Below are 25,071 nucleotides of genomic sequence, written 5' to 3'. Positions count from 1 at the left end.
AAAACGTTAAAATTCTCTCTTTATAATAGGAGAAAAATAATTGCTTAATTCTCTAATATTTTTCTCTTAATTTTGAAATGAATGAATAACAAAATGGGACCTCTATTATATAGACTTGGAAAGTATCTCAAGATTGTTAACTTAGCAATGTGGAAGAGATACTTCTCAAATTTAATAACTTAGCGACGTGGGAGAAATACAAAAACTCCTTAAATATCAACAATATTTAGGGTTTATTCTCCACGTCGTATCTCACATAAATTAACAATCTTGAGTTACCTTCCAAGTCTATACAATAGAGGCATTATATGGACTTGCAAAGTACCTCAAGATTGTTAATTTAGCAATGTGGGAGAGATACTCTTCAAATTTAATAACTTAGCAACGTTGGAGAAATACAAACTTCTATCAACAACTTTTTTATTAGTTGTGGTGTATACACTGAATTTATATAAAAAAATTCCTAAAAGCCGGTGTTTATATATATATTTTATTTACTGCATATCTATACTACGCTGAAAATGAAAGAATGGATGTATAAAATATATATATATATATATATATATATATATATATATATATATATATATCCATGCTCATCTATATAACAGTAGCAAGTTTATTAGACTGGCATGAATGCCTACCTACATTGAATTTGTAAGATATAACTTATGGGATTAGAAATATTAATTTTCTTTTGAACAATTGCAATCGACGTTAATTATCATGCCATGATTTGGGGTACTTATATATGAACCAAATCAGGAGAGTAAAAACATGCATTTGAAAGTTCAGTGGAAGGTCAATACATCAATGTTTTTGCACCGAAAATTTATGTAGTAGTTCATTCTCTAGAGTTGTAGATATATATATATATATATATATATATATAACAGAGCATGATTTATGATAAGAAGTGACTTTTAAGAAAAAGACAAATTGTCATTCTAATAAAAGAAATCACTGAAAAATTATACAATAAAACAAATTTGCCTGCAAAGAAACAAGAGATGCACCACAGACATCAGAATCATATGGCAAAATAAGCACTCCAATTGCCCTGCTAGCCTAATGGCATATATATGATTTACAGGGTATCAATCAAAAACTTTAGTAGGTAATGCAGATTTCATTAGCTTTCACAAGGTAAATTCCAGGAAATTATCCACTAAACAAATAATTTTAATAGCCATCCATCACCAGTAAGGTCTCTGCCCAATATAGTTACCAGGAGGATCATAGTTGCATCCGATGAATGTTCCTCCATTGTTGCAACTAACCTTAGCACATCCCAATCGAACAGAACTGCGCCAAACGACCTGAGTGTAATGCCCGCATATCTGTCCTGAAGCACAGGAATTAGAATTGTAATCATAGTAAGGCTTCTCATCTATCCACATTTTTACTGCATCTGTTCCTGATAAGTCACCACTGCTCCATGCCAAGTTCTCGCCATAAGGGCCTTCAGAGTGCACAAGGCTGCAGTCACTTTTGTGTTGATTGGCGTGGTGCTGTGCATAGGATGCAACCTTGTCATCCCAGGTCAGGGGTCCGAGGCCAACATCTCCTCTGGCTGAGTTGTGTGCATTAAGATAGTCTTGTTGTGTGTCCTGGGCATGAGATGAAAAGATTAGGGCTATAGAGATGATACAAACAAGAGCTAACGAGGGATCGAACTGCTTCATTTTGTGGTTTTTGTTATGTATCAAGCGAAAACTTTGATGGGTATTTATAGGAATGTTCAGAACTATTTTGAATATGCAGTACTAGTAGTTACTTCTGGAACTGCAGTAGGACTGCACATTCACATGCTGCCATTGACCTTATTATCATCCTAAATCACAGGCCTATCAAATAACATATTCTTAAACTATTATGCAAATCAACAAATACGACAACTATTAAGTTATTATCGAACTAACATATTCTTCACCAATTATTTTGCGATTTCTAAACTTTCATTGATTTATTTAGCAAAGAAAGAAAGAAAAGAAGAATATATTTGTGTTCTAGTAAAACGAGCAAACTAAATAATCATATATAGGTCAAATTCTTCAAAGCTGTATGGTCTCAAATCTTAATCCAGTTAGAGCCGATTAACTGAAACTTTTTTCTTATTTTGGAAAATGTTTGTTATATGACATGTATATCTGGAATCAAAGATGTCAAAAACACAGAAGTGGCAAATTATAGATATTATAAGAGATCATATTTCATTTTATTGCTGGATGCCAAGACATATAAATATATTGCATTAGAACAGCTTCAGCTTTCAGGTAATGGAAGCTGTGACACTATAAACTAAAAGTACTTGGTTAGATCGCTGCCCAATATAGTTACCGGGAGGATCATAGTTACAAGTAATGAGAGTTCGTTCATTGCTACACCTTGCTTTACCACAACCTAATCGAGCTGAGTTTTGCATAAGTGGAGGGAAGGATTATTAGGGCTAAGCTAACAATCAGAGGAATGAAAGCTAGTGAAGTCTTGTGCGATATCATTTTGTTTTTCTTTCTTTGTGGAGTGGATGAATATAGATGAGATGTTTGATGGGTATTTATAGGCATTAAGCTTGGACACGTACATGAAATAATAAAAGTATTTTATAGTTTAATTAAGGCTTTGATTCAAATTTTAAATATATAGTTACGTTAAAGCTCTTAACTAAAATTTTGAATTTAAACTTTAAGTATGCAGTTGTTTTAAATTTTTAAAATAGTTATTTGTCACTGTTAAGAGCTATATACAACACACTCTAATTTATATATATATATATATATATATGCTTTTAGAAATAAAACTAGGCTCCACAGTATCAACTAGACTACTCATCCCAACAAAAATTCTTGGCCAATGGAAAATCATTATGAAGAGTAAGATTCTAAGTACACTATCTTCAAATGGTGTGTGCTCTTCTATTTTTATTTTTTCCTTTTTGCAATCAAGTAGTAAAATAACATATTAATTTGGTGCAATTTAATTGGTACTGAATCATTTTTATAGTTATGAATTTTTTAGTTGAAATCTTAACTAGGACCAATTAACTAAAACATTATTAACTTTTGGCTACATAGATTCAATTAATTAACTAAATAAATAATTTAATTTAAATTATAGGCGTGTAATTAATCATCAATTTGAAATTTTGTTGGTTCAAATGTTCTTCATATCCAATTCATGACTTACCATATGAAACAAGAACTTGTAAAACCTATCACTTTTTTTTTTTTCCTTGTCTTTTTGAAAATGTAATCAACCCATCGTAATATGTCAATCAAGCAGTCTTCACTTTTCTTTATGGCATCCAAATAAATTGTGGGTAAAGATCTTCTAATTTTCTACATTTGAATCATCAACTTGAAATTATTGTCATTACTTTTCTGTATAGACCAGACTGTTTTATTTGTTCTTCATTTTCGACAAATGCCGCATTTAGGTGACACATACCTTACGTTGTTGTCATCCCCAATTACGGGAACATAGGAAAATGACCTTAATCAAACAACCATTTCTGTTTAAAAAAATCCTAGTTTTCGTTTATTCTGTACTTAAATATGAAGACAAGCAATAATTGAATTTAAATTTTTTTAATTCTAAGCATTTTAATAACATATCAAATAATCACCGGTTTAAATAACGTAGATCGATAGATGAGATGTTAAGAATAATTTCATATCTTCATTATTTTATAACACAACTCACATTTTGTCTGGTAAAATTTTTACGGATTAAATCTTCTCTTATGTTGTTATTAACATGTTAGGTTATATTTATGTAATCTTGACCGTTGAATTCACAAACAATGCTTGAGATTTGTTTGAAAAAATCACTAACTATTTTTAAAGACTTAAGTCTTTAATAAATTTTTAATCATTCAATTTAAAATAAAAAGTAAAGATTTCAAACATAATAAATCATGATTAAAATGAACATGAACATGCCTACAATTGCCCAAGGATGTTTATGTTCCTAGCAAGCTGAAAATAACAATGTCCTTTCAAATCTGATAAATAAAATAAGATGTAATTATTATATATTTTTATATTATACTATTTATCCCTTTAACATCTAAAATTATATTTTTTTTATTTTTTATTTTATAATTTAATACTAAAAAGTCATTTTGTCTGAATTTTCAATTGAACAATCATTAATTAAGTTTGATTTTATATTATTTACCTCCTGATTTTTAGTTTAAAATAAAAATTGCCCTATATGTTTATTTATTATACTAGAATCTCATTGCATTTTGAAAGTCAATGCAATTAAATGACTAAATTGATTAAAAATATAATTTAATCATCAAACTTTTTATCATAGTTATAATTCTAGTATAATAAAATTAGCAATAAAAATAATATCTATTTTGATAACTTAAAGTTGAATTATATGAATTTTTAATATTTTAATAAATATAAATATTTTTAAATTTTATTAAATTAAATTATACTAAAAATTAGAGTAGATAAAAGAATGCTATTTAATTATTTTTGTATAGATAATGAAGTTGATTTTTCCAAAAGAATAAATCTTACTTTAATTTGATTTAAGAATAAGTTCAAGTGATACTTAATAATTAATTTAATTAAATTTATTTTTTTATTAATTTATTTTTTAACTGTCTTGATTTTGGATAAAAATATAATAATTAATTTTATTAAAAAACAAGAGAGTTCTAGTGTCATAAATAAATTATAAAAAATAATTTATATATTACACTAAAAATTAAATTAAATTAACGATTATTTAACGAGAGAGATTTTCTAATATAAAATGACAACGCGGCAGTTGGTTTTCTCATGTCGTTTGTTTGAATATTTTTTCTTATGAATTACGTCGCTATGATGAAACTGCCATCATAAATAAATTGAAATTACAATAATACCTAAACGGAATCAACCAGTGGAAACTTCCTTTATCGACAGATTCTTGATTTCTCTCTCTCACTGTTTTTCTCAACTGTAAAAGCTATTCGGATATTGGGATCTCAAAAATCAGATTAGCTTACTCAGGTAAGATTAATTGAATTCTTGCTTCTATTTGTTTTTCAAATCTTTTCAATTTCTTTTTCTTGGGTTTCAATTATGTTCAATCTTTTTTGTATTTCATACGATTAAAATTTTATGGTTTCAATTTTTTTTGGGTATCAAGATCATAAAGAGATTTGAAAATTGAGTAATGGGTATTTATCTACTCTTATGTTTCTTTTAATTTCTAATTGTTTTTTTTTTTATAAATCTTTGAATCTTGATTTTCCCTTAAGAATTTTTGAAGCTTTTTAATTGTTTTTTTTTGGTTGCAGCTGTATCATTCATCATAAAATGGCTAACAGAAATCAAATCCGGACTAACAACACTGCACTCATTGCAATGATCGCAGATGAGGTAAGAATATTGTGTAGGTAAAAATATTTGATGTCGTATTATCAAGGTTTAATAAAGTCTTGGTGGTGTTCTATTGGTGAATCAAATGTGATATTGTGCAGATATGGGGCTTGATGAGATAGAGTTTTTGATCCTGCTTGGACTATGGTGAATTTGTGCTTAAAGTCTGATTCTTTTTTCTCTTTTTGATATAGGATACAGTAGTTGGATTTCTGCTTGCTGGAGTTGGCAATGTAGATTTGAGGCGGAAGACAAATTACCTCCTTGTAGACTCGAGTATGCTTTTGAAACTTGAATGCTTCCTTACTTTTAAACAATGTTAAGTAAACATGGTTTGTACTGCTATTTTGGACCAAGAAATGTGAACATGGTTCATACTAGTACCCCATAAATTCTGTGCTGAAATACATTTATTATCCTTAATTCTTCCTTAAATCACATCAGGCATCCATTTATAAAGCTACATAGGAAGTCATGGACAAATATCTAGGTCCTGTTTCTTGTAAGGGTTTGACTAAAGACTGGATACAAAACTACCTAGGATTCCATTACTTTGTATGGAGAAGTAGTAGACCAAGCAAAAGTGACTGTTTCTATATCTTTTTTAGATGAGTACAAATTTTTGGCCCAATACTTGTTCTGAACGAGTATAAATTTTTTTACGGAACCATGTTTGTGACCATCAGCTAAATAATTACATGCTCATCCCAGATTTTAGAGTCAATGAATGTTTTGAAATTCTTGCCAATATTATAACGCTGATATCAAGAGTCATACGTCTGTTGGCTGGTTTGTAGATCTACTAATTTTCCCTTCAGGTTCTTGTTGTTATGAAATTAATTTGATTTCCATATCAAATTGCAAACTTGGCGAGAGTGTTTATCACAATCAGTAGAAAACAGTGAATCTTATAAAAAAAAGACTTATGTATGATGGATTATCACTAGCATGGATGTTTCAATTCAAAACTATAATTTTTTTTGTCAATTTAAGGAACAAAAGTGTTTTTTATGGAGTGAGTAGCCTTTGGTAGGATGGAATAATGTTATTGCTAAGAAAAGGGTGGATAAGAAATAATAGGTGAAGAGGATTTTTTATTTCTCCGTCTTTCTTCTAGTATTTATTTCTTTTAAACTTGATTTGCTAATGCTATTATTTTGTGTCCATGGAAAATTTTTGGTTGTCTTGTAGAAACAACTGTCAAACAAATTGAAGATGCTTTTAAGGATTTCACGACAAGGGAGGATATCGCCATAGTGATGATTAGTCAATATGTAATTTCTCATTTTATTGTTTTTTCTGTCTCTGTCTCTGTGTGTGGCTCTCTCTTTTTTCTTTTTGCTTTTTGAAGGGAATGAACACCATCACTTTAAATTAATTGCAGAGACCTAAATGTGGAAAGGACTTAAAACAGATGTTAACATCTTGTTTTTGTATGATAAATCAAACTAATAGTTGCCACAGGCCTTGCAAGTGTTTTTTTCTAGTTATGATGCATGAATTATTTATAGGTCTGACACATGTTGGACAAGAGCGTACATTGATTGAAATGCTTGTGTAGTTTTACATGAAGTGTGTGCTAAGAAGATTGAGCAATTATGTCTTCGCATGTACCGTATGGATGCTTAAAGGTCTTAGGCATAGCTAGCAGCACTTAACGCACCTAGTGAACATGATACAGTGGGATCTGCAACTATTGGGACTACTGCTTCAGTAAATAGCTTATTGAGCAACTTATCATCTAAGTATCATCTTAGATTTGTCTTCTCTACCTTTTGTTTTCTTTTGGGTCTTGAATCCTTTGGTGCTATGTCACTATCTGCTTCTCATTCAGAAGATATGTAATCTGAGACTTTCTTTGGTGGTAATCATTATTCTTGCCTACTTTCTCATTCAACGATGGTATTCGGTCAAGTTGATCTTGCAGAAATATTGTCCTTCATCTCTGTCTCTGTTAGATTAGATGGATACTGGAGATGCTTATGGTCTATACTCTCTGTCGTGCTTTCAATTTAGTTTAAGATTGTGATTTATGAATTTATTGCTATGATAGTCTTTTGAAAGCCGTTGTTCTCTAGTATGCTTATGATGCATGGACTCACTCTAGGTCCGAGACATCTATGGAGGAAGACTATTAAGTGAGCCATTGATTAAATTGGTTGTAGTTCGGATATTGTCTACGCTCTGAATTTAGGGCAATTTCCTCTCCCCAAGTGATGCTTATTGTGTTTGGGGCATGTTCACCAGCATGCTTTGGTGCTCCATAATATCGAGAAAACAATTAAGTTTTGCAGTTCACTTTTGGGCTAGCACCTTTGGTTGAGAAGCTACTATTTTAGAAGGGTTGTTTGCTTATTATTTAGTCTGGACTTCTGCATAATTACTCTGTTTCTCACCTATATTTCTATAAATTTATCTACCTTTATGCCAGAACTTATATATGGTTGGGGAATTTTCTGGGTTTTGTAAATTTTTATTTTTCAAATAGACTGCTGATCTCCTCAACAATTGTTAGATGATGTGTTTCAATAGTTTCTGATCAAGTTGATCAATTGGAATTTTAATTACTTAAACCTGTATCTTTTCTCTGTAATGGTCATAGAGAATCCTATATATGATTTATATTTCATCTTCTTCTTTCAATCTAATTGCTATTCTGAGTTACTTAGTGATCATCTACCATCTCACTATCAGGTTGCGAATATGATAAGGTTTGTGGTAGATAGCTATAACAAGCCAGTACCAGCAATCCTGGAAATTCCTTCGAAAGACCATCCTTACGATCCCTCACAGGATTCAGTTCTTTCACGAGTGAAGCACCTCTTCTCAGCCGAGTCAGTGGCATCTGGGAGGCGCTAGATGTGATGGTTTGTTATGTTCTATTTACCTCCCTCAACTTTGATTGTGGAAGAAATCGTATTATTTATTACTTTTAAGTTGCTTCTCTTAATCTATTCCTTTGTCAATATTGTTATTGCAATTTGGGAGTATATTGTGGTCGATGCGTATGAATAAAAGATAGTAGGAAGAAGAGAGTGAGCTGCAACTACTATGATTTTAAGGCAATGTCATCAATGTTTGTGATATCAGGAACTTATGATGTGTAAAAAAACTAAACTCGAGTCATATTTTGTGTGATGAAGCAGCTAACTGACTGGCTTGACATGAAAAAAACCTAAATTTTTAGTTGATATCCTCAACTGCACTTAGCTTGACTGGCAGAAATGCCATGGAACTCCTACTTGGATCCAGTTATAAAGACGTGCCTCTTTGATCTCGGAGAGAAGGGTTTGAACTCAGTTGCTACGTTCCTGGCTGGTTCCACCTGGGGATTGAACTGGTTAAACTCGGGATCATGATTCATGACTAATCAAGGCTCGAATAGTCTAGAAATGTTTGTGTCCAAACCGAACATGGTTCCTTCTGAATTTGAACTTGTCATAATGAGTTTGTTCATTTCATTCAACAACATAAAGATTAAGAATACACGGACTAGACTAAATTAAATAAGTGACATTAATCGCCAAATTCAACTAACAAATTTCTTTAATTTCATACGTAGTGACAATGTCTCGAGACTTGTTGAAGATAACAACCCTACTGCATTGATAAGGCAAAGCTAGATAGCAATTGAAAGAGAATATCATTCTCCTGTATACATAGGAGATTGATTATTACTGTTTTAATTTTGACATCAATTTTATTTATTGTAATATTATTCTTTATTAATTGGCTCCAATTAGAGTTTGAACACTAAAAATGTTTTTAATATTAATTGAGCTATAAACTGCCACGAAAGTGGAAATGTATTCGAATATTAATCGCATATATATATATATAAAGCTACTTAAAGTTTTTCTCTCTAAATTTGAATCGATCATCTCAAATAATATAACATAAACAATAGTTGGCATTAACGATAAAAATACGTAAAATTTTCCTCGTGCACCTTGCAGCTTTAATTTCGTTTATGGAAGTACATTCCCATGGTAGCTCTTTGGATCAGGTCATTCACAAATTCCTCTACTTCTATCTCTCTTCTCTCTCTCTCTCTCTATATATATATATATATATTACCTATATAAGTACGTACCCATCAGGCATCTCAAGTTTTCATCTCCAACACCAAAGTTGCTGTTTAATTTTGTATCACATACAAAGCAAACCAAAAATGGCATTATCCAAGCCTTCACTATCTCACTTTTATCTCATAATCATCAACCTAGCCTCAATCCTGCTTTTTTCTCATGCACAAGAATACCTCATGGCCCATAACGAAGCTCGTTCAGCTGTCAGTGTTCGAAATCTGACATGGAACAGCACATTTTGGCAATGTATGCACTAAATTATTCTGACAACACATTGGTGACTGCAATGCTGTGCATTCAGGCTGGCCTTATGGCGAGAACATTGCTTGGGACATGGCGACCTAACCGCTGTAGATGCAGTGAGTAAGTGGGTTACTGATAAAGGTTTTGCTATGATTATAATTCAAATTCTTGTGCCACAGGTTATCAGTGTAGAAATTATATTGAAGTGATTTGGCGAAACTCAGTCTATGCAGGATGTGCTAAGGTCAGGTGCACCACCGGGGGAAATTTAGTTACTTGCAGCTATGATCCAACAGGCAATGTTGCCGGTCAGCGACCTTATTAAATCTTCCTATACAATTCATATATCAAATTAGTGATGCATTTATATAGGGTCATTTTGGAATTACTATTTCCGCTTGTCTTTAATCTTTAAATTTATTTCTTATTTATCTGTATGTCGAAATTCGATTTACAGGAAAAACATAATAATTTTTTTTTTTTTTTTTTTATTTCTAGAAACAGCTTTCAGAAGCAGTAATAGTATCAATTTTGAAAGATAAAAACTCAAATTTCAAAAGCAGGCTGCCTATAGTAATGCCAAACTGGCCAGTGTTATTATCAATAGTTGTTTCGATTAATAAATATGTATATATATATGCATGTAAATAACGATATCTGAAAGACTTGTAACTTTAACTATTATCTTCTATAGCAGATATCTATATTATGTTAATAGCCTTGTACAACAATGATGATTGTAAGGGCCACTACTTAATTATGTTGTTATTTATCATTTTTGTCTACAAACATCTATTTCTTAGAAAAAAATAGGGAAAAAATGCTATGTGCAGTCCATGAACCAAGAGTTAATTAGTTCATTTAACAAGAATGTGAAGAAAAGACTCTTAAAAGAAATATATAAAATCACGAATAATGTGAAGAAATGACTTCATCCTTTCATGATTTTTATTTGTTATTCACTTTCTTGTTTATCTATAATTTGACTTTGGTAACTTGTATATGATGTGTAAATATATGTGGCAATAACGTGGAAGTCGTTGATAAAAAGTGAATAATCGAAGGTTCAAATGTTTTTCTACTTTTTCTTTTACTTAAACTAATTAAGAATTATAATCAATAATGATATATGCTGGAATAATGATATAAATGATCATTAAACTTTACACTTAGTTTCAGTTTAGTTATAAAATTTTAATCTGTTTCATTTCAGTTATCCAACTTTAATTTTATTTCAATTTAGTCACTTCACAAATAAAAGATTGACACGTGGTTAAAGAAACCAATAAGAAAAGAGTAACTAAAAAATAAAAATATGACATGTCAATTTCTTATTAGTAATGTGACTAAATTACAACTAAAATAAAAGTTGAATGACTGAAATGAAACAAATTAAAATTTTGTAACTTAAAAAAACTAAGTGCAAAATTCAATAAAAATTTATTTTATTATCCCATCTCTGTATACATTTTCTTAAGTCAATTTTCATAGTATATAATTAATAAATTTATTCTCACAAAAATGAATTTCTAATTCAAAGAACAAATTCAAAAAGAAAGAAAAATACCTGTGATTTTGATTAAAAATATTTGTTGAAAAAAAGCAAATCCCACTAAGTAAATGCAGTATCGTCTCATTTGTTATATATATAGATATATATAGTCTTTATTTAGCGGCACCAAGTTACCATTTTACCTTTATTATTAGATATGTAGATTCATTTTTATGCTTTATTTTGAAAATTGTGTATTTTATTTAAAGAAATCGATCCTGAAAAATTATATTTAAAGAAAATGTTAAACATTCCGCTTTTTTTTTATCTCATTTTTTACCCATTTGATATGATATTAATATTTTTAAAATTATTTTTTTATTTTAAAATATTAAAAACTGTTTAAAAATATTTAATTTGTCAAGAACAACTAGAAGTTAATGGGAAAAGTATATATAGTAAAAACAAATTCAATAACTTGGGTTATAAAATTAAATATTCTCATGGAAAAATTAGCATGTAGACACTATACACTAAATATTTTCTGAATTGATTTCCATTTTAGTATAGTCTAATATATTCACATATGTTTGGTAAGTATATCCATGTTTGCTATATGAATCCTGTAATCAGAATACTAAATATTATGTAGCCTTTATATATAACTTAAGCCATATATGTTTCATTTTCAATTATAATGCAAAAAATCTCAACACTTTTGCTCTTACTGCTTTACAAATTGCATATAAACATCATCAAAATGAAGTCTGTTTAGTATATTTTACCATTAGGTATGTAATTTATTGGTTTAGCCCTTAAAGCTCATGCCTCCCTAGCTCAGAAATTCCCCTCAAGATTACGTAGATGCCCACAATGCAGTTGGAGCAGAGGTCGGGTCGGTGCCGTTGATTTGGGATCAGACAATGGTAGATATTGCACGTAATAAATCGATTGAGAGGATCAACACCTGCAACTTGATTCCCGATCTAGATGGAGAAAACATCGCTGAAGCGACATATGCCATCACTGCTGTTGAAGGAGTGAAGCTATGGGCGACTGAGAACATTTACTATGATTATGACAGTAATTCATGTACTGGTAGAAATTGCTTACACTACACACAAGTTGTCTGGAATGAAACAACCGACGTTGGATGTGCTAGGGCTCAATGCAACAGCGGGTTTTGGTTTGTATCTTGCCTTTATTATCCTATGTTAAGAATCATTATTAATTAATAGGATTTAATGTATTTTTGTTTATTTTTTAGTCAAATCCCATATTGGAAAATTGGAGATTTGAGATTTTTTTTACCACATTGGAAATGTAGTAGAATGCAAGGCTCCTCTATGTATATATAATGGAGGCTTCACCTTGTTAATAATTCATTCCAAAAACAAGTCTTATGTATTTGACTAAGTTTGTTTTTCTTCTTTCTTATAGTATTATTTTTTATGGGGTTAATTCTCTTCATAGTATAATTTTTTATGGGTCTTTTCAATTGGTATCAGAGCTAAAAATTTATTAGTATGCTTTGTGGTTGTAGCTTAGTCTCAACTTCCACATTAGAAAAGAATTTTGGTACTAATCTGTCAAGGGTCCTGTTTATTAACGTACAAAGCAATTGTACGGGGGAGATTCTGTTCGTGCACAGTTTGGAACTATGAGTTTATTGGTTTGGAACCGGAATTATTTGGTGAGATGCGGGGCTGCTGAAACCAAGTCACGATGGCAGATTCAAGTAATATTGGTGTTATTAGAAAATTGAATAATAATAATTATAGCATGTGGAAGATCTGTATGGAGTCATACTTGCAAGGTCAAGACCTCTGGGAGGTTGTTGCCGAGACCGAGACTACATCACCACCAGAAGATGAAGCTGGTAATATCAGAAAGTGGAAAATTAAAGTTGGCAAAGCTATGTTTGCCATTAAAACCACTATTGAAGAAGAGATGATGGAGCATATCAGAGAAGTTACTACACCAAAGGAAGCTTGGGATTGTCTTGCTTCACGATTTGCAAAGAAGAATGATGTAAGGTTACAATTGTTGGAAAATGAACTAATGTCAGTCTCACAACGAGATATGACAATTAGTGAGTATTTTACGAAGGTGAAATCCATCTGTAGAGAGATTGCTGAGTTAGATGAGACATCCAAAATTGTCAGTAACAGGATGAGACGGATTATCACACACGGATTGCAACCAGAGTACAAAGGATTTATGGCTGCAGTTCAAAGTTAGCCCACACAACCTTCTATTGAGGAGTTGGAAAATCTGCTAGTAGGACAAGAAACTCTAGCAAAACAAATGGCTGGAGTATCTTTAAATTCTGAGGAGGTGGCACTCTACACCAATAAAAGGAGAAATCAATTTTATGGTCAGAACAAAGAAAAGACTCGAGGGAATACCCAATATAGGGGAGGTCAACAGAAGCAGCACCAGAACAACAGTCAGTTTAGAAATTTCAGACATCTGAATGGCAAGTCTTTCAATTGTGGCAAAAAGGAACATTACGAAATTCTTTGGTGAAGAAGAGCGATGAAAGTAATGCAGCAGTGAGCAACTATAACCAGGCAGAACCTGAATGGGATGCTGAGGCATTGTTTGTGAATTTTGAGACAATGCAGTTTGAGGAATCTTCCAGTTCAGAATTTGTGGTTGTGCCTAGCCTCATGGCTACTACAGTAGAAGAAACAGAGGAGCAAGCCTCTAGTGCTTCGAGTTCTCATAGAATTGATTATGAGAGAAACTGGATCTTTGATTCTGGGTGTTCCGGTCATATGACAGGAGATATGGATAAACTCTGTAATATTTCAGAATACAAAGGCAGGCGAGTTGTGGTAATTGCAAATGACTCGCGGCTACCAATCACTTATATTGGTGATACGGTGATTGATTCCTGTCTCAATCAGAAGCAAGTGCAGCTGGAAGATGTTTATTGAGTTACTGGAATGAAGAAGAATCTTTTATCAGTCTCACAATTAATTGATAATGGGAAATTTGTTGTGTTTGGCCCTAGAGATGTCAAGGTTTGTCAACAAGTCAAAATAGTTGACATACCAATTATGGAAGGATAGAAGATACATTCCATGTATGTTATGCTGGCAGAGGAGGCATATGTGGAAAAGACAAGAAATAATGAAATAACTGATTTGTGGCATGCACGGCTGGGACATGTAAATTATCACATGCTGAAGATGATGATGACTAAGTCTTCAGTGAATGGAATTCCGAATCTTGAAGTTCATATTGATATAGTTTATGCTGGTTGTCAGTATGGAAAGGCGCATCGGTTACCATTCGAGGATTCATCTTTCAAAACCAAAGAGCCACTTGAGTTGATTCATTCAGATGTTTTTGGAAAGGTGAGACAACCTTCAATCAATGGTGTGCACTATATGGTGACTTTCATAGATGATTATTCAAGATATGTTTGGGTGTACTTCATGAAAAAATCTGAGGTACTGGAGAAATTCAAAGAATTTAAGTTGATGGTTGAAGCTGAGATTGGAAAGAAGATTCGGTGTCTTTGTAGTGACAATGGGGGAGAATACATTTCTAATGAGTTCTCTAAATATCTACTTGAGAGCAAGATCCGACGGCAACTGAATTGTCCAAACACACCACAGCAGAATGGTGTTGTAGAGAGAAAGAACAAGCATTTGGCAGAAGTATGTCGGAGTATGATGCATGCTAAGAATGTTGTTGGGAGATCTTGGGATGAATGCATGAGAACAACAGCTCATATCATCAATAGACTTCCTCAACCGAAAATGGATTTCATGTCTCCTTTTGAAAAGCTGTGGAACATGAAACCGACAGTGAGTCATTTCAAGGTATTTGGTTATGTGTGCTATGTATTTATGTCTGATTATTTACGTAGCAAGTTTGACAAGAAAGCAATCACGTGTATCTTTGTGGGATGTGATGAAAGCAGAAAAGGCTGGCGATGTTGCGATCCTACCACAGGCAAATGTCATGTTTCTAGAAATGTTGTATTTGATGAGGCATCATCATGGTGGACACCGGAATATGTTACACTTTCTTATTCAACAGAAGAAAAATTGCAAGAAAAGTTGAAAGGAAATGTTCAGCAAACTCCACAGAGTAGTGCAAAGTCTTCATCACAAGAAAGATCATGGAAGACTGGTACTTATCAGAAAGTAGAGGTGGAGAATCATCCAATTAGAGAACTGTTGGAAGATGAATCAGTTAAGGAGACAGCATCACCATAAAAACTCAGAAGATCTGAGAGGGTTAGAAAAGAAAATCCTAGATATGCTAATGTTGCACTGGTGGAAGAAGAAACAGAACCAGAGTCCTTTGAGTAGGTTTTCCTGAAGACAAAATGGAGAAAGGCGATGGAGGAAGAGATGGAAGCTCTTGTTCAGAATGAGACTTGGAATTTAATCCCAAAGCCAAAAGATGTAAAGCCCATATCAGCAAATAGGTGTACAAGATCAAGACTCGTCCAGATGGTTCAGTTGAGAGGTACAAAGCTCGACTAATAGCACGAGGTTTTTCACAGTAGTATGGATTGGACTATGATGAGACGTTCAGTCCTGTAGCAAAGATTGCAACAGTTCGTGTTTTGTTAGCTCTAGCTGCAAGTAAGTACTGGAGCTTGTGGCAGATGGCTGTGAAAAATGCTTTTCTGAATGGAGAGCTTGGTCGAGATGTGTACATGGAGCAATCAGAAGGATTTGATAACCAACTAAATTTTGAATATGTTTGCAGGTTGAAGAAAGCGCTCTATGGATTGAAACAAGCTCCTAGAGCTTGGTATGGAAAAATTGTTGAGTTTCTAATTCACAGTGGATATGCAATTGCACCAGCAGATTCCAGTTTATTTGTGAAAGCTATAGAAGGGAAACTAGCAATTATTCTTGTTTATGTGGATGATCTTATTATCACTAGAGATGATGTGACAGAGATCCACTAGACAAAGGAGAATTTATCAGTTCGATTTCAGATGAAGGAACTTGGAAAGTTGAATCACTTTCTTGGTTTAGAAGTAGAGAGAACATTAGAAAGATTGTTCTTGTGTCAGTAGAAGTATGCAATGAATCTTCTTCAGAAATATGGGATGTTTAACTGCAAGCCTTTTTTTTATTCCAATAGAGGTGAACTCAAAATTGAGCATATCAGAAGGCAAAGATTTGAAGGATTCTATTATGTATCAATAGATTGTAGGCAGTATGATATATTTGACTCTCACGAGATCAAATATTGCTTTTGTAGTTGGTGTAGTGAGTAGATTCATGCAAAATCCGAAGAAGCCTCATTTAGAAGCAGTTCAGAGAATTCTGAGATATATCCAAGGTACACTTGATCTTGATATATTCTACAGAAATGGAGTACCATGCAAATTGGAAGGATACTGCGATGCTGATTATGTAGGAGATTGTGATACCCGAAGATCAACTACTGGGTATGTGTTTAGTCTGGGATCGGGAGTTATTACTTGGTGAAGTAAAAGGCAACCAATAATGTCACTATTAACAACAGAAGTTGAGTATCGTGCAGCGAGAATGGCAGCACAAGAAAGCACTTGGTTAGTGCAGTTGATGGAGAATCTACATCAGCCAATAGATTATGCAGTACCAATATATTGTGATAATCAATCATCTATCAATTTGGTTAAAAATCCAGTATTTCATGCAAGGACAAAGCATGTAGAGGTGCAGTATCATTTTATTAGAGAAAAAGTATTGGTTGGAGAAATCAAAGTGTTACAGGTAAAGACAGAAGATCAATTGGCTGACATTTTCACTAAAAGATTCAATAATATGAAGTTAGAAAAGTTTAAAAAACTACTTGGCATGATTTCAAGGAAACATATCAAGGAGGAAATTAATAATGAGGGGGAGTGTTAAGAATCATTATCAATTAATATATTTTAATGTATTTTTGTTATTTTTTTTAGTTAAATCCCATATTGAAAAATTGGAGATTTGAGATTTTTTTTTGTTATTCTTTTACCACATTGAAATGTAGTAGAATGCAAGGCTCCTCCATGTATATATAATGGAGGCTTCACCTTGTTAATAATTCATTCTAGAAACAAGTCTTATGTATTTGACTAAGTTTGTTTTTCTTCTTTCTTATGGTATTATTTTTTATGGGCTCAATTCTCTTCACCCTACTGGGAATACTGCATTGCAGCGACCTTATGAAAAACATTAATTAATTGTAATATTAGGGCAATCTATTAATATATAAAAATGTTTTATTTTGTTACTTGTGCCTCCTATCTGTTCATATAATTCTATAAGGATCTGCTTCATAATGTTTTATATATATATGACACCCCACCAAAACCCTTAAGAACACTAGGAAGAAGAGACTTATTAGCCATTTCTTCTGCTGTTTCAACGTACGATTTATTCTTGCACCCTAATACTTTAGAGGAAAATTGCTCTTACCTCAGTATTCACGCACGGCTCTCATCAGACCGTTTCTTTAATCCATGTGTTACGTCAAGCTCGGTCAGAATTTGCAAGCCAAGGAAAGCCAAAAGAATCTGATGCATGTTTTAAGTACCCGGTCATTCTTAAGGTTTAGGAGCCATCATTATTTTCCATCTTAAAAATACGAGTCTTCCATTGATCATTTACACCCCCAAGGAGAAATGTTTGAGAAAGTCTTTCCATTTTTTTGGACACAACAATCGGAAGAGGGGTATATAAGTATGGAACAATCATCAACGCAAAATGAACAAGCAAGCTCTAACTGGGAAAGGAAACTGGTTTGGCTTTCCCACCAACAAGTCTCCTTGAAATTTCTCCAAAATGTGATTAAAAGATGTTTTTGATAGTCTCTCGTGAATTCAAGAGCCCGAGATACAAACGCAAATTATATTCAACTCGAATACCAGAAGAAGATATCAAAATAGCAGCTGTATTAGAATCCACATTATTGGAAAGAAAAATGCTAGATTTGACATAATTAAATCTTTTAACTAGAGCCCCTACTAAATGAATTAGGGCAATTAAGAATCACGAGGATCCCCTTTTAAAATTTCCTCCTAGTAAAGAAGGAAAATGCTAAACACAATTATTTTTTTGTCATTTGTCTTAGTGCATTCCATGCAGAATCATTTTACTTGTGTATATATAGTCTCTATGTAGCAAAAGATTGAAAATGATCATGTTTTGCTTTCTTACTTGAACTGCAAATTTTTTATTTATTTTGAATATTCGTATTCCTACAATTAACAAATGTATTGAAAGAAATTAATGAGGGTACCTTAGAAAATTATGTTTAATTTGTCAAGAACAACTAGAACTAAACGGGCAAGGTATATTTAGTAAAAGAAAGAATATATATTCAATATCTTAGCTTAAAAGGAAAACTCTTCAGGGATACATTAGTGGGCACTCTCTGCTAACCATTTTTCTGAATTAATTTCCATTCTAGTATAGTGTGATACATCCATATTTGCTATATGAATTCCTTTAATTAAAATACTAGATATCTTGTATCCATTATAGGGTTTATATTATATTACAAGAAATCTCAGTACTTGAGATTTTGCTCTTCGCTCTACTTATAAACATCAAATGAAGTCTGTGTATAACTTACCATTAGCCATATGCTTAATTGGTTTAGCCCTTAATGTTCATGTCTCCCTAGCTCAAAATTCCCCTCAAGATTACATAGATGCCCACAATGCAGTTCGAGCAGAGATCAGGTCGAGGCCGCTGGTCTGGAATGAGACAATGGCAGAAGTGGCACGTAATAAATCGATTGAGAGGATCAACTGCTGCAATTTGATCCGAATCTTTTCAGATGTATATTATGAGAACATCGCTGAAGCGAGCTACGGCATCACTGCTGTTGTAGGGGTGAAACTATGGGCGACTGAGAGAACTTCCTATTAGTACACTCTTTAAATAATCCAAATGTTATAATTTTTTATTATCTCTATTGCCGTGTATCAAGTTGTTAGAGTTATACAAGAAAAGAATAATAAACAAAATACCATGTGAATTCACTTTGTCATAATTTTTTATATGTGTTTGCTTTTTAAATAAAAATAGTATGTAGTGACAAATTTATTCATAAAAAGAAAATTTACTATTAAAACTTCTAGTTGGTAAGGATCCTATTCTACTTACTCCAATCAACCATTAAGAATTAGAGTATTAATTTGAGAAATTTTTAGATAGGTTCGGTCTATCACGTTATTTATAGACATTATAACATTATTTATTATATGCGCATATGTATTGGTTGATTTATTTATTACAATTAACCACTCATAATTAAAAACCAACCAATACAAATGCAATAACTAATAAATAATGCCACTTGTCACTATGCAATTAGTTTTATTTACAAATCATCCGGTACATCGAGTCTACCTAAAAATTTCTAAATCAATTTTCTACTTATCCTTAGTTATATTACTCTTAACTCTTTATTTTTATCATTACAACTTTTTTTTTTTTTGATATTTGAAGCCTATCATTTCTATTTTTATCATTATATTAAGACACTAGTTAATTTCTCCAAATATTAAAAAGGAAATTAAACCCACATATGTAAATGAAATCTCAACGGATTGATATTTCCTTTTATAAATATTAAACAATTGAAATTTATAATTTAGTGATGTCCAATATTGGAAATGATTAAGAAAACCCCAATTCTTTCCATTTTAAGGTTTTGATCAAAGAAACTCTTGAAAGAAAATTTTGAAAAATTCACTATGAATTCTTTACATCACCCATTTTTACAACTTCAATTCGAAATTTTCTTTAATGGATTTGTTTGGAATTGCTATTAGATATTAAAAAATTATATTCAAAGATCGTTTTCATCCATAACCCTTTTTGTTTATTTAAAAAAAAAAAACTATCAATTTATCTAATTCTCTTCCCCAAAACTAAAAAAAAAAAAAAAAAAAAAAAAAAAAAAAATTTTGCTAATGTGATTCTAACTTTTGACTTTATTTATTTATTTATTTATGGATGTATTTATGGTCTTTAATCAGTCTTCACACAAATACCATCCAATTCGTTTATTACACGCAAAATTACTTGCTCATTTCCTTTAATTGTATTGTGTTCACAATGCTCAACAATTACACCTAATCTATTAGCCAAATTTTGCTACACTTGATGCCTATAAACATAGATTTAGCTTTTAAATAATTTTCATTCAAAACCAATTAGATTATTTAGTTTTTTTTTACCAACATATCAAGAAAAAAATGGCGATGCCCAAGGTTTCCCTACCTCTCTTTTATTTCATGATCATGAGCTTAGCCCTACTCTTCTCCTCTAATGCCCAAGACACGAACCAAGACTACATCAATTCTCACAATGATGCTCGTGTTGCTGTAGGTGCTGGACTCGGCAACATGACTTGGAACGAAACTGTAGCAGATTATGCACGAGATTATGCTAACCAACGTATTGCTGATTGCAATCTTGTGCATTCGGATGGACCTTATGGGGAGAATCTTGCATGGGGTAGCGGTGATCTTTCTGGCTTGGATGCTGTCAGAATGTGGGTTGATGAGAAGGCATTCTATGATTACAACTCCAATACTTGCACTGGAGGCCAGCAATGTGGGCACTATACTCAGGTGGTTTGGCGCGACTCCATTTCCTTAGGATGTGCCAAGGTCACTTGCAACAATGGGTTAGGAACTTTAATTACTTGTAACTATTACCCTCCTGGCAATGTTATTGGCCAGCGACCCTATTAAATCTTTGGTTTCACAGATGTTATAGATAGTGCGGAGTTTCTTTGATGAATGAGAGAAATCAATGAAGAAAAATGTTTGAATCAACAGTTAAAGCTTCTATGTATTTGTAGACTTATTGTAGCAAGTTCTTTGCTTTAATAAAGAAATTGAGTTATTTATGTTTGCTTATAGTATCTTAAGAAATGTTCCAAACAAGATATCTCTCATTTAATTTGGGTCGAATAAATGAAATTTTAATTAATAACTAATTGAGTTATTCTCTTTTGATTATTTTTTTCTTTTTATAATAACAAAATGGATCCTTCCAGCATATAAAATAATAATTTCAACGGATTTTATTACTATAACCTTCCCAACTATGATTTTTATGTTCACATGTTTAGCAAAAGGTTAACTTTATATATTGGACTAGTAGGCCAAAGTGAAGATTAACTGGTTTCAAATCTCATCTCAAACAGGAGAAATATAATGTGCCTTGATACATTTTATGTATTTAGATTATGGGTCTGAGTTTGGGGAGATAATGATATAATATGCCATAATCTAAATACATAAAATGTATCAAAGTACATTTTAATTATAAAATTTTAATTTGTTTCGTTTTAGTTATTCAATTACAATTTAGTCACATTACCAGTAGAAAATTGATATGTCACATTTTTCTTATTTAAGTTACAACTCTAATACTTTCACTGAACTTTGCATTTAGTTTTATTTTAGTTACAAAGTTTTAATTTATTTCATTTCAGTCATTCAATTACAATTAAGTCATATTGTCAGTAGAAAATTAGCATGTCACATTTTTCTTATTTAATTACTCTTTTTATATTGATTGTTTTTGCCACGTGTTAATATTTTATTTGTAAAGTGACTAAATTAAAATAAAATTAAATTGGATAGCTGAAATGAAAAAAAAAATTACAGTTTTATGACTAAAATAAAACTAAATGTAAAAATGTAGAGATGATAATATTGCTATCAGCTCTTTGGGAGTCTAAGAATGATTAGTCCGGTTCAATTGGAATAAGATTCTGATGTCTAAAAAGAATTCATGGGTCTTATTGTTAATTATATGTAATTTAGGTTCTATTAGATAGCTTGGGGGTAAATTTATGGCTAATTTAAGTTCTATTAGCTGGGCCAATTAGCGAGTTAATCTGCTAATTATGTACTTATTAGTTTAGGTTTTAAGGTTCTTAGGTCAATTATATGAAAAAAAAATTCACCCAAAACTCACGATGGAAGAATTATAAAATTTAGAAAATATTTATTTATTACTGGAATATTCCTTTTATACATTTCGACTTTTTTTTGTTAGTTGTTTTTTTATACATTACAACTAATCATCATATAACATATAATGAAATAACAGGATTTTATCTCCCTTGCATGTTACATAATTCATTATTATATGTCATATAGTGATTGATTATAGTATATAAAAAGGATTATACGTCCAAATTCAAATGAAATATTATAATCTATCATAAATCATAATTTAGATAGAGATTTTAACAGATGAACATATTATTGGGTCACATGAAATACTTCATTTTATTTGACATAACACCTAAAATAAAATAAAAAAAATGAAGAATTATTCCATTTCATTTGATTAAAAAGGAGAAAAAGAAAGAAAGGGATAACTGAATGAACTGTCGTTTTGCCTTTAGTCAAAAAGTGCATGTATTGAGAGTTTGCCATCATATAGAAGAGTCACAGGCCAATGTGTAGTTCTCCCAAGTTTATGACAAATTTGGTCCCGCAATTAGCGATGGATGATTATTATTTATCCATGGCCACCAAACAAACCTCAAATGCTTGCACTCTTATTCCACAAACTTATAGAAAAACATAACAAAATATGAACTGGTCTAGTGTCTGCTATTGACTGACCCAGCAACAAAAACGTTGTGAATATTCTTCATCTCAAGCTAAAAAATCCCTTTTTTTTTCTTTTCTTTCTATACCTTGTAAGAGAAAACCCCAATCCAATTATACTTAAAAAAAATATTTTATTTGAAATTTAATTAATTTGATTAAGCTAAGAATTAAATGAATGACCTAGCAAAACCCAACTAATAGAATTGAGTTTGGATCTAATCAATATCGAAATGACTAGAACTAACTACTCAATTGTTAATTTTTTATTTAAATAAATTATTTATATTTCTTATTTTTTAGTGAAAATTCCTAACATATTCATCTTAACTAATTTGACCCAATCCAGAGTATATATGCTTATTAATTTTAACCTATAGTTGAAATAGAATATGAAGTCACCAAACAATTAAAGCCTTCTAGTGTGGGGAAGAATTCAACTTCAACTTAATAATCTTGGGAAAATCTAAACATTTTAGTGTAGGGGAAGTTTCTTTTTTACGTAGTTGAGTAAAATAAATTTAAAAAAAAAAAAGAAAAAGAAAAGAGGAGAAGAGGAGAATTATTGATCACATAAATCAGCAAGATTCATGATTTCAAGGTCATGAAATGGTGGTTCATGTGTTAAGACCGAAAGAGGGGGAATTAGACAAGGTCAATGACTGACCATGTGCATATACAGCTTAATATTTTTTCCAATTTACAGTTACGTGGAAGTAATCTTAGTAATCTTTGGTCTTGCCACATGGATAAGGTTGTTTTTTATGACAGAAGAAATGGTATCAAAAATGTGAAATGTATAAATGTGTTGATAAAAATTCATAAAAATAAATAAAATTTTACACTGAGGAGAATGATAATCAAGAAATGTTTGGTTTTTATGAACCAAGTGGACAAAATATATAATGTAGTCTGCTTGTAGGCGGCTTTCGTTCATTTTATTTGGTGGGAATTAAATACATATATATGTATATATATAATTTATTTACATTAAAAATGTTCAGAATTTGTTAATAGTTGTTAATTTTACTTAAATATTGATTATGTAATTTTACAATTTAGCATTTTAGGCTAATGCTATGAACTTCATTTAATTAATTTACCATTTACCATTTATCACTAATTATGTCTTGCTTAGTTTTTTTTTTCTTTTTTTCCCTTATCTAGTTCAGGTTATTTTGCTTATAAATAGTAAATTTATATATCTTTTTAACTTAGTGAATTGTTTTCTTATAAAATATGGCCATTCAATTTTTTTTTATTTTTCTTTGGTTCAGTGACATTCTTTCTGAAAGACATCCATGAGACCCTTAGGTGATCTATCAAATTAGGTTAGTCTTTTTAATGGCTTTGCAAGAAGAACTTTCATATTTTCATGAGGCTAAAATCAAATTTGGTTTCTTAAAAACAACTTTTGTGAGGTTAATATTCTGTTAAAGACAACTTTAAAAATGATTAAGAAATTGAAACCATTTTGACGTGTAAACAAATGGAAGTTGTTAATTCTGAATTAATGTGGGAAAATTTCAAGTATTTGGGCAAAATAATTATTGAAATGATGTGAGAAACGAAATGAGGGAATATGAAATGGTCAATGAGAGTGACCAAATGCATATATATCTTCTTTTAATTCACAATTACGTAGCGATGTGATGGCTATTGCCACATGGAATAGGTAAGGTTGATTTTTATTTATTTTGGCTTCTGATGGCGGGGAGGAAGACATCAATATCTAGTTGAGATTTTATATTATTTTATACATTAAAAAATAAATAAATTTAATTACCATCATATACTAATACTAAATATTAGCTATTTCTCATCCAAGAGCTACATGTGATAGTTGATTTAACTTTTCTTTTATTTATTTAAATAACATTACTTTTATTTAAAATTATTAATAATTTATTTTAATTTCATTTCATAAAATTGGTCTTTTATTATAATAAATAATTATAATTTAAAAATAAATAATTGTGATAATTATAATTATAGCTTTGAAATTAGTAATCTTTATTAGTGGTATTTAAATCTTAACCCCTTTTTAATTTAACTTTCATAGATATTCTTAAAAATAAAAACAATTGAGCTAAATAAAATTAATTATAGTATTTATTATTATTATAATCTATTTTTTTAATTTGTATTATTGAAAATAATATTATTAAAATAAAAATATATAAAAATAAATCATACCATCAATATTCATTCAACATACTATAACAATAACAACTAATAAAACTGTACTATATAGTTTAACTATTA

At 31.1% G+C, this 25,071-nt stretch overlaps 4 protein-coding genes and 1 pseudogene across 4 annotated transcripts; 4 read left to right on the top strand and 1 right to left on the bottom strand.

Moving 5' to 3' along the window:
* Window positions 1-969: 969 nt before the first annotated feature.
* On the bottom strand, window positions 970-1,698 carry LOC8268881 (pathogenesis-related protein 1B). Its single transcript, XM_002522024.3, has one exon. It carries the CDS (start codon window positions 1,683-1,685, stop codon window positions 1,197-1,199), a length of 489 nt encoding a protein of 162 aa, XP_002522070.1. The 5' UTR covers window positions 1,686-1,698; the 3' UTR covers window positions 970-1,196.
* Window positions 1,699-4,837: 3,139 nt separating this feature from the next.
* Window positions 4,838-8,468, top strand: LOC8268880 (V-type proton ATPase subunit F). Its single transcript, XM_002522023.4, has 5 exons — window positions 4,838-5,012; window positions 5,303-5,384; window positions 5,579-5,660; window positions 6,576-6,658; window positions 8,079-8,468. The coding sequence occupies exons 2-5, from the start codon at window positions 5,322-5,324 to the stop codon at window positions 8,241-8,243; spliced, it is 393 nt and encodes a 130-aa protein (XP_002522069.2). The 5' UTR covers window positions 4,838-5,012; window positions 5,303-5,321; the 3' UTR covers window positions 8,244-8,468.
* A 131-nt stretch (window positions 8,469-8,599) lies between these two features.
* LOC125370469 lies at window positions 8,600-10,483 on the top strand (annotated as a pseudogene).
* A 1,647-nt stretch (window positions 10,484-12,130) lies between these two features.
* On the top strand, window positions 12,131-12,871 carry LOC125370314 (basic form of pathogenesis-related protein 1-like). The gene is made up of 2 exons (XM_048375335.1): window positions 12,131-12,393; window positions 12,751-12,871. Exons 1-2 carry the CDS (start codon window positions 12,131-12,133, stop codon window positions 12,869-12,871), a joined length of 384 nt encoding a protein of 127 aa, XP_048231292.1.
* A 7,268-nt stretch (window positions 12,872-20,139) lies between these two features.
* LOC8268877 (pathogenesis-related protein 1) lies at window positions 20,140-21,088 on the top strand. The gene has a single exon (XM_002522020.3). It carries the CDS (start codon window positions 20,425-20,427, stop codon window positions 20,923-20,925), a length of 501 nt encoding a protein of 166 aa, XP_002522066.1. The 5' UTR covers window positions 20,140-20,424; the 3' UTR covers window positions 20,926-21,088.
* Window positions 21,089-25,071: the final 3,983 nt, after the last annotated feature.

The sequence above is a fragment of the Ricinus communis genome, chromosome 6 (genome assembly GCF_019578655.1).
Source record: "Ricinus communis isolate WT05 ecotype wild-type chromosome 6, ASM1957865v1, whole genome shotgun sequence".
In the NCBI taxonomy this organism is placed as follows: Eukaryota; Viridiplantae; Streptophyta; class Magnoliopsida; order Malpighiales; family Euphorbiaceae; genus Ricinus; species Ricinus communis.
Note: the sequence above shows the minus strand (reverse complement) of the source record. Positions and strands in the feature narration are given on the sequence as shown.

What these genes read in the sequence shown, in the direction of transcription:
- LOC8268880 (XM_002522023.4), top strand. Translation starts at nt 5,322, where the DNA reads ATGGCTAACAGAAATCAAATCCGGACTAACAACACTGCACTCATTGCA. An exon ending in TTGCAATGATCGCAGATGAG is followed by an intron (nt 5,385 to 5,578) that starts GTAAGAATATTG and finishes TTTTTGATATAG; the next exon opens with GATACAGTAGTTGGATTTCT. An exon ending in TAGTGATGATTAGTCAATAT is followed by an intron (nt 6,659 to 8,078) that starts GTAATTTCTCAT and finishes TCTCACTATCAG; the next exon opens with GTTGCGAATATGATAAGGTT.
- LOC125370314 (XM_048375335.1), top strand. Translation starts at nt 12,131, where the DNA reads ATGGTAGATATTGCACGTAATAAATCGATTGAGAGGATCAACACCTGC. An exon ending in CAATGCAACAGCGGGTTTTG is followed by an intron (nt 12,394 to 12,750) that starts GTTTGTATCTTG and finishes TTGTGGTTGTAG; the next exon opens with CTTAGTCTCAACTTCCACAT.
- LOC8268881 (XM_002522024.3), bottom strand. Translation starts at nt 1,685, where the DNA reads ATGAAGCAGTTCGATCCCTCGTTAGCTCTTGTTTGTATCATCTCTATA.
- LOC8268877 (XM_002522020.3), top strand. Translation starts at nt 20,425, where the DNA reads ATGGCGATGCCCAAGGTTTCCCTACCTCTCTTTTATTTCATGATCATG.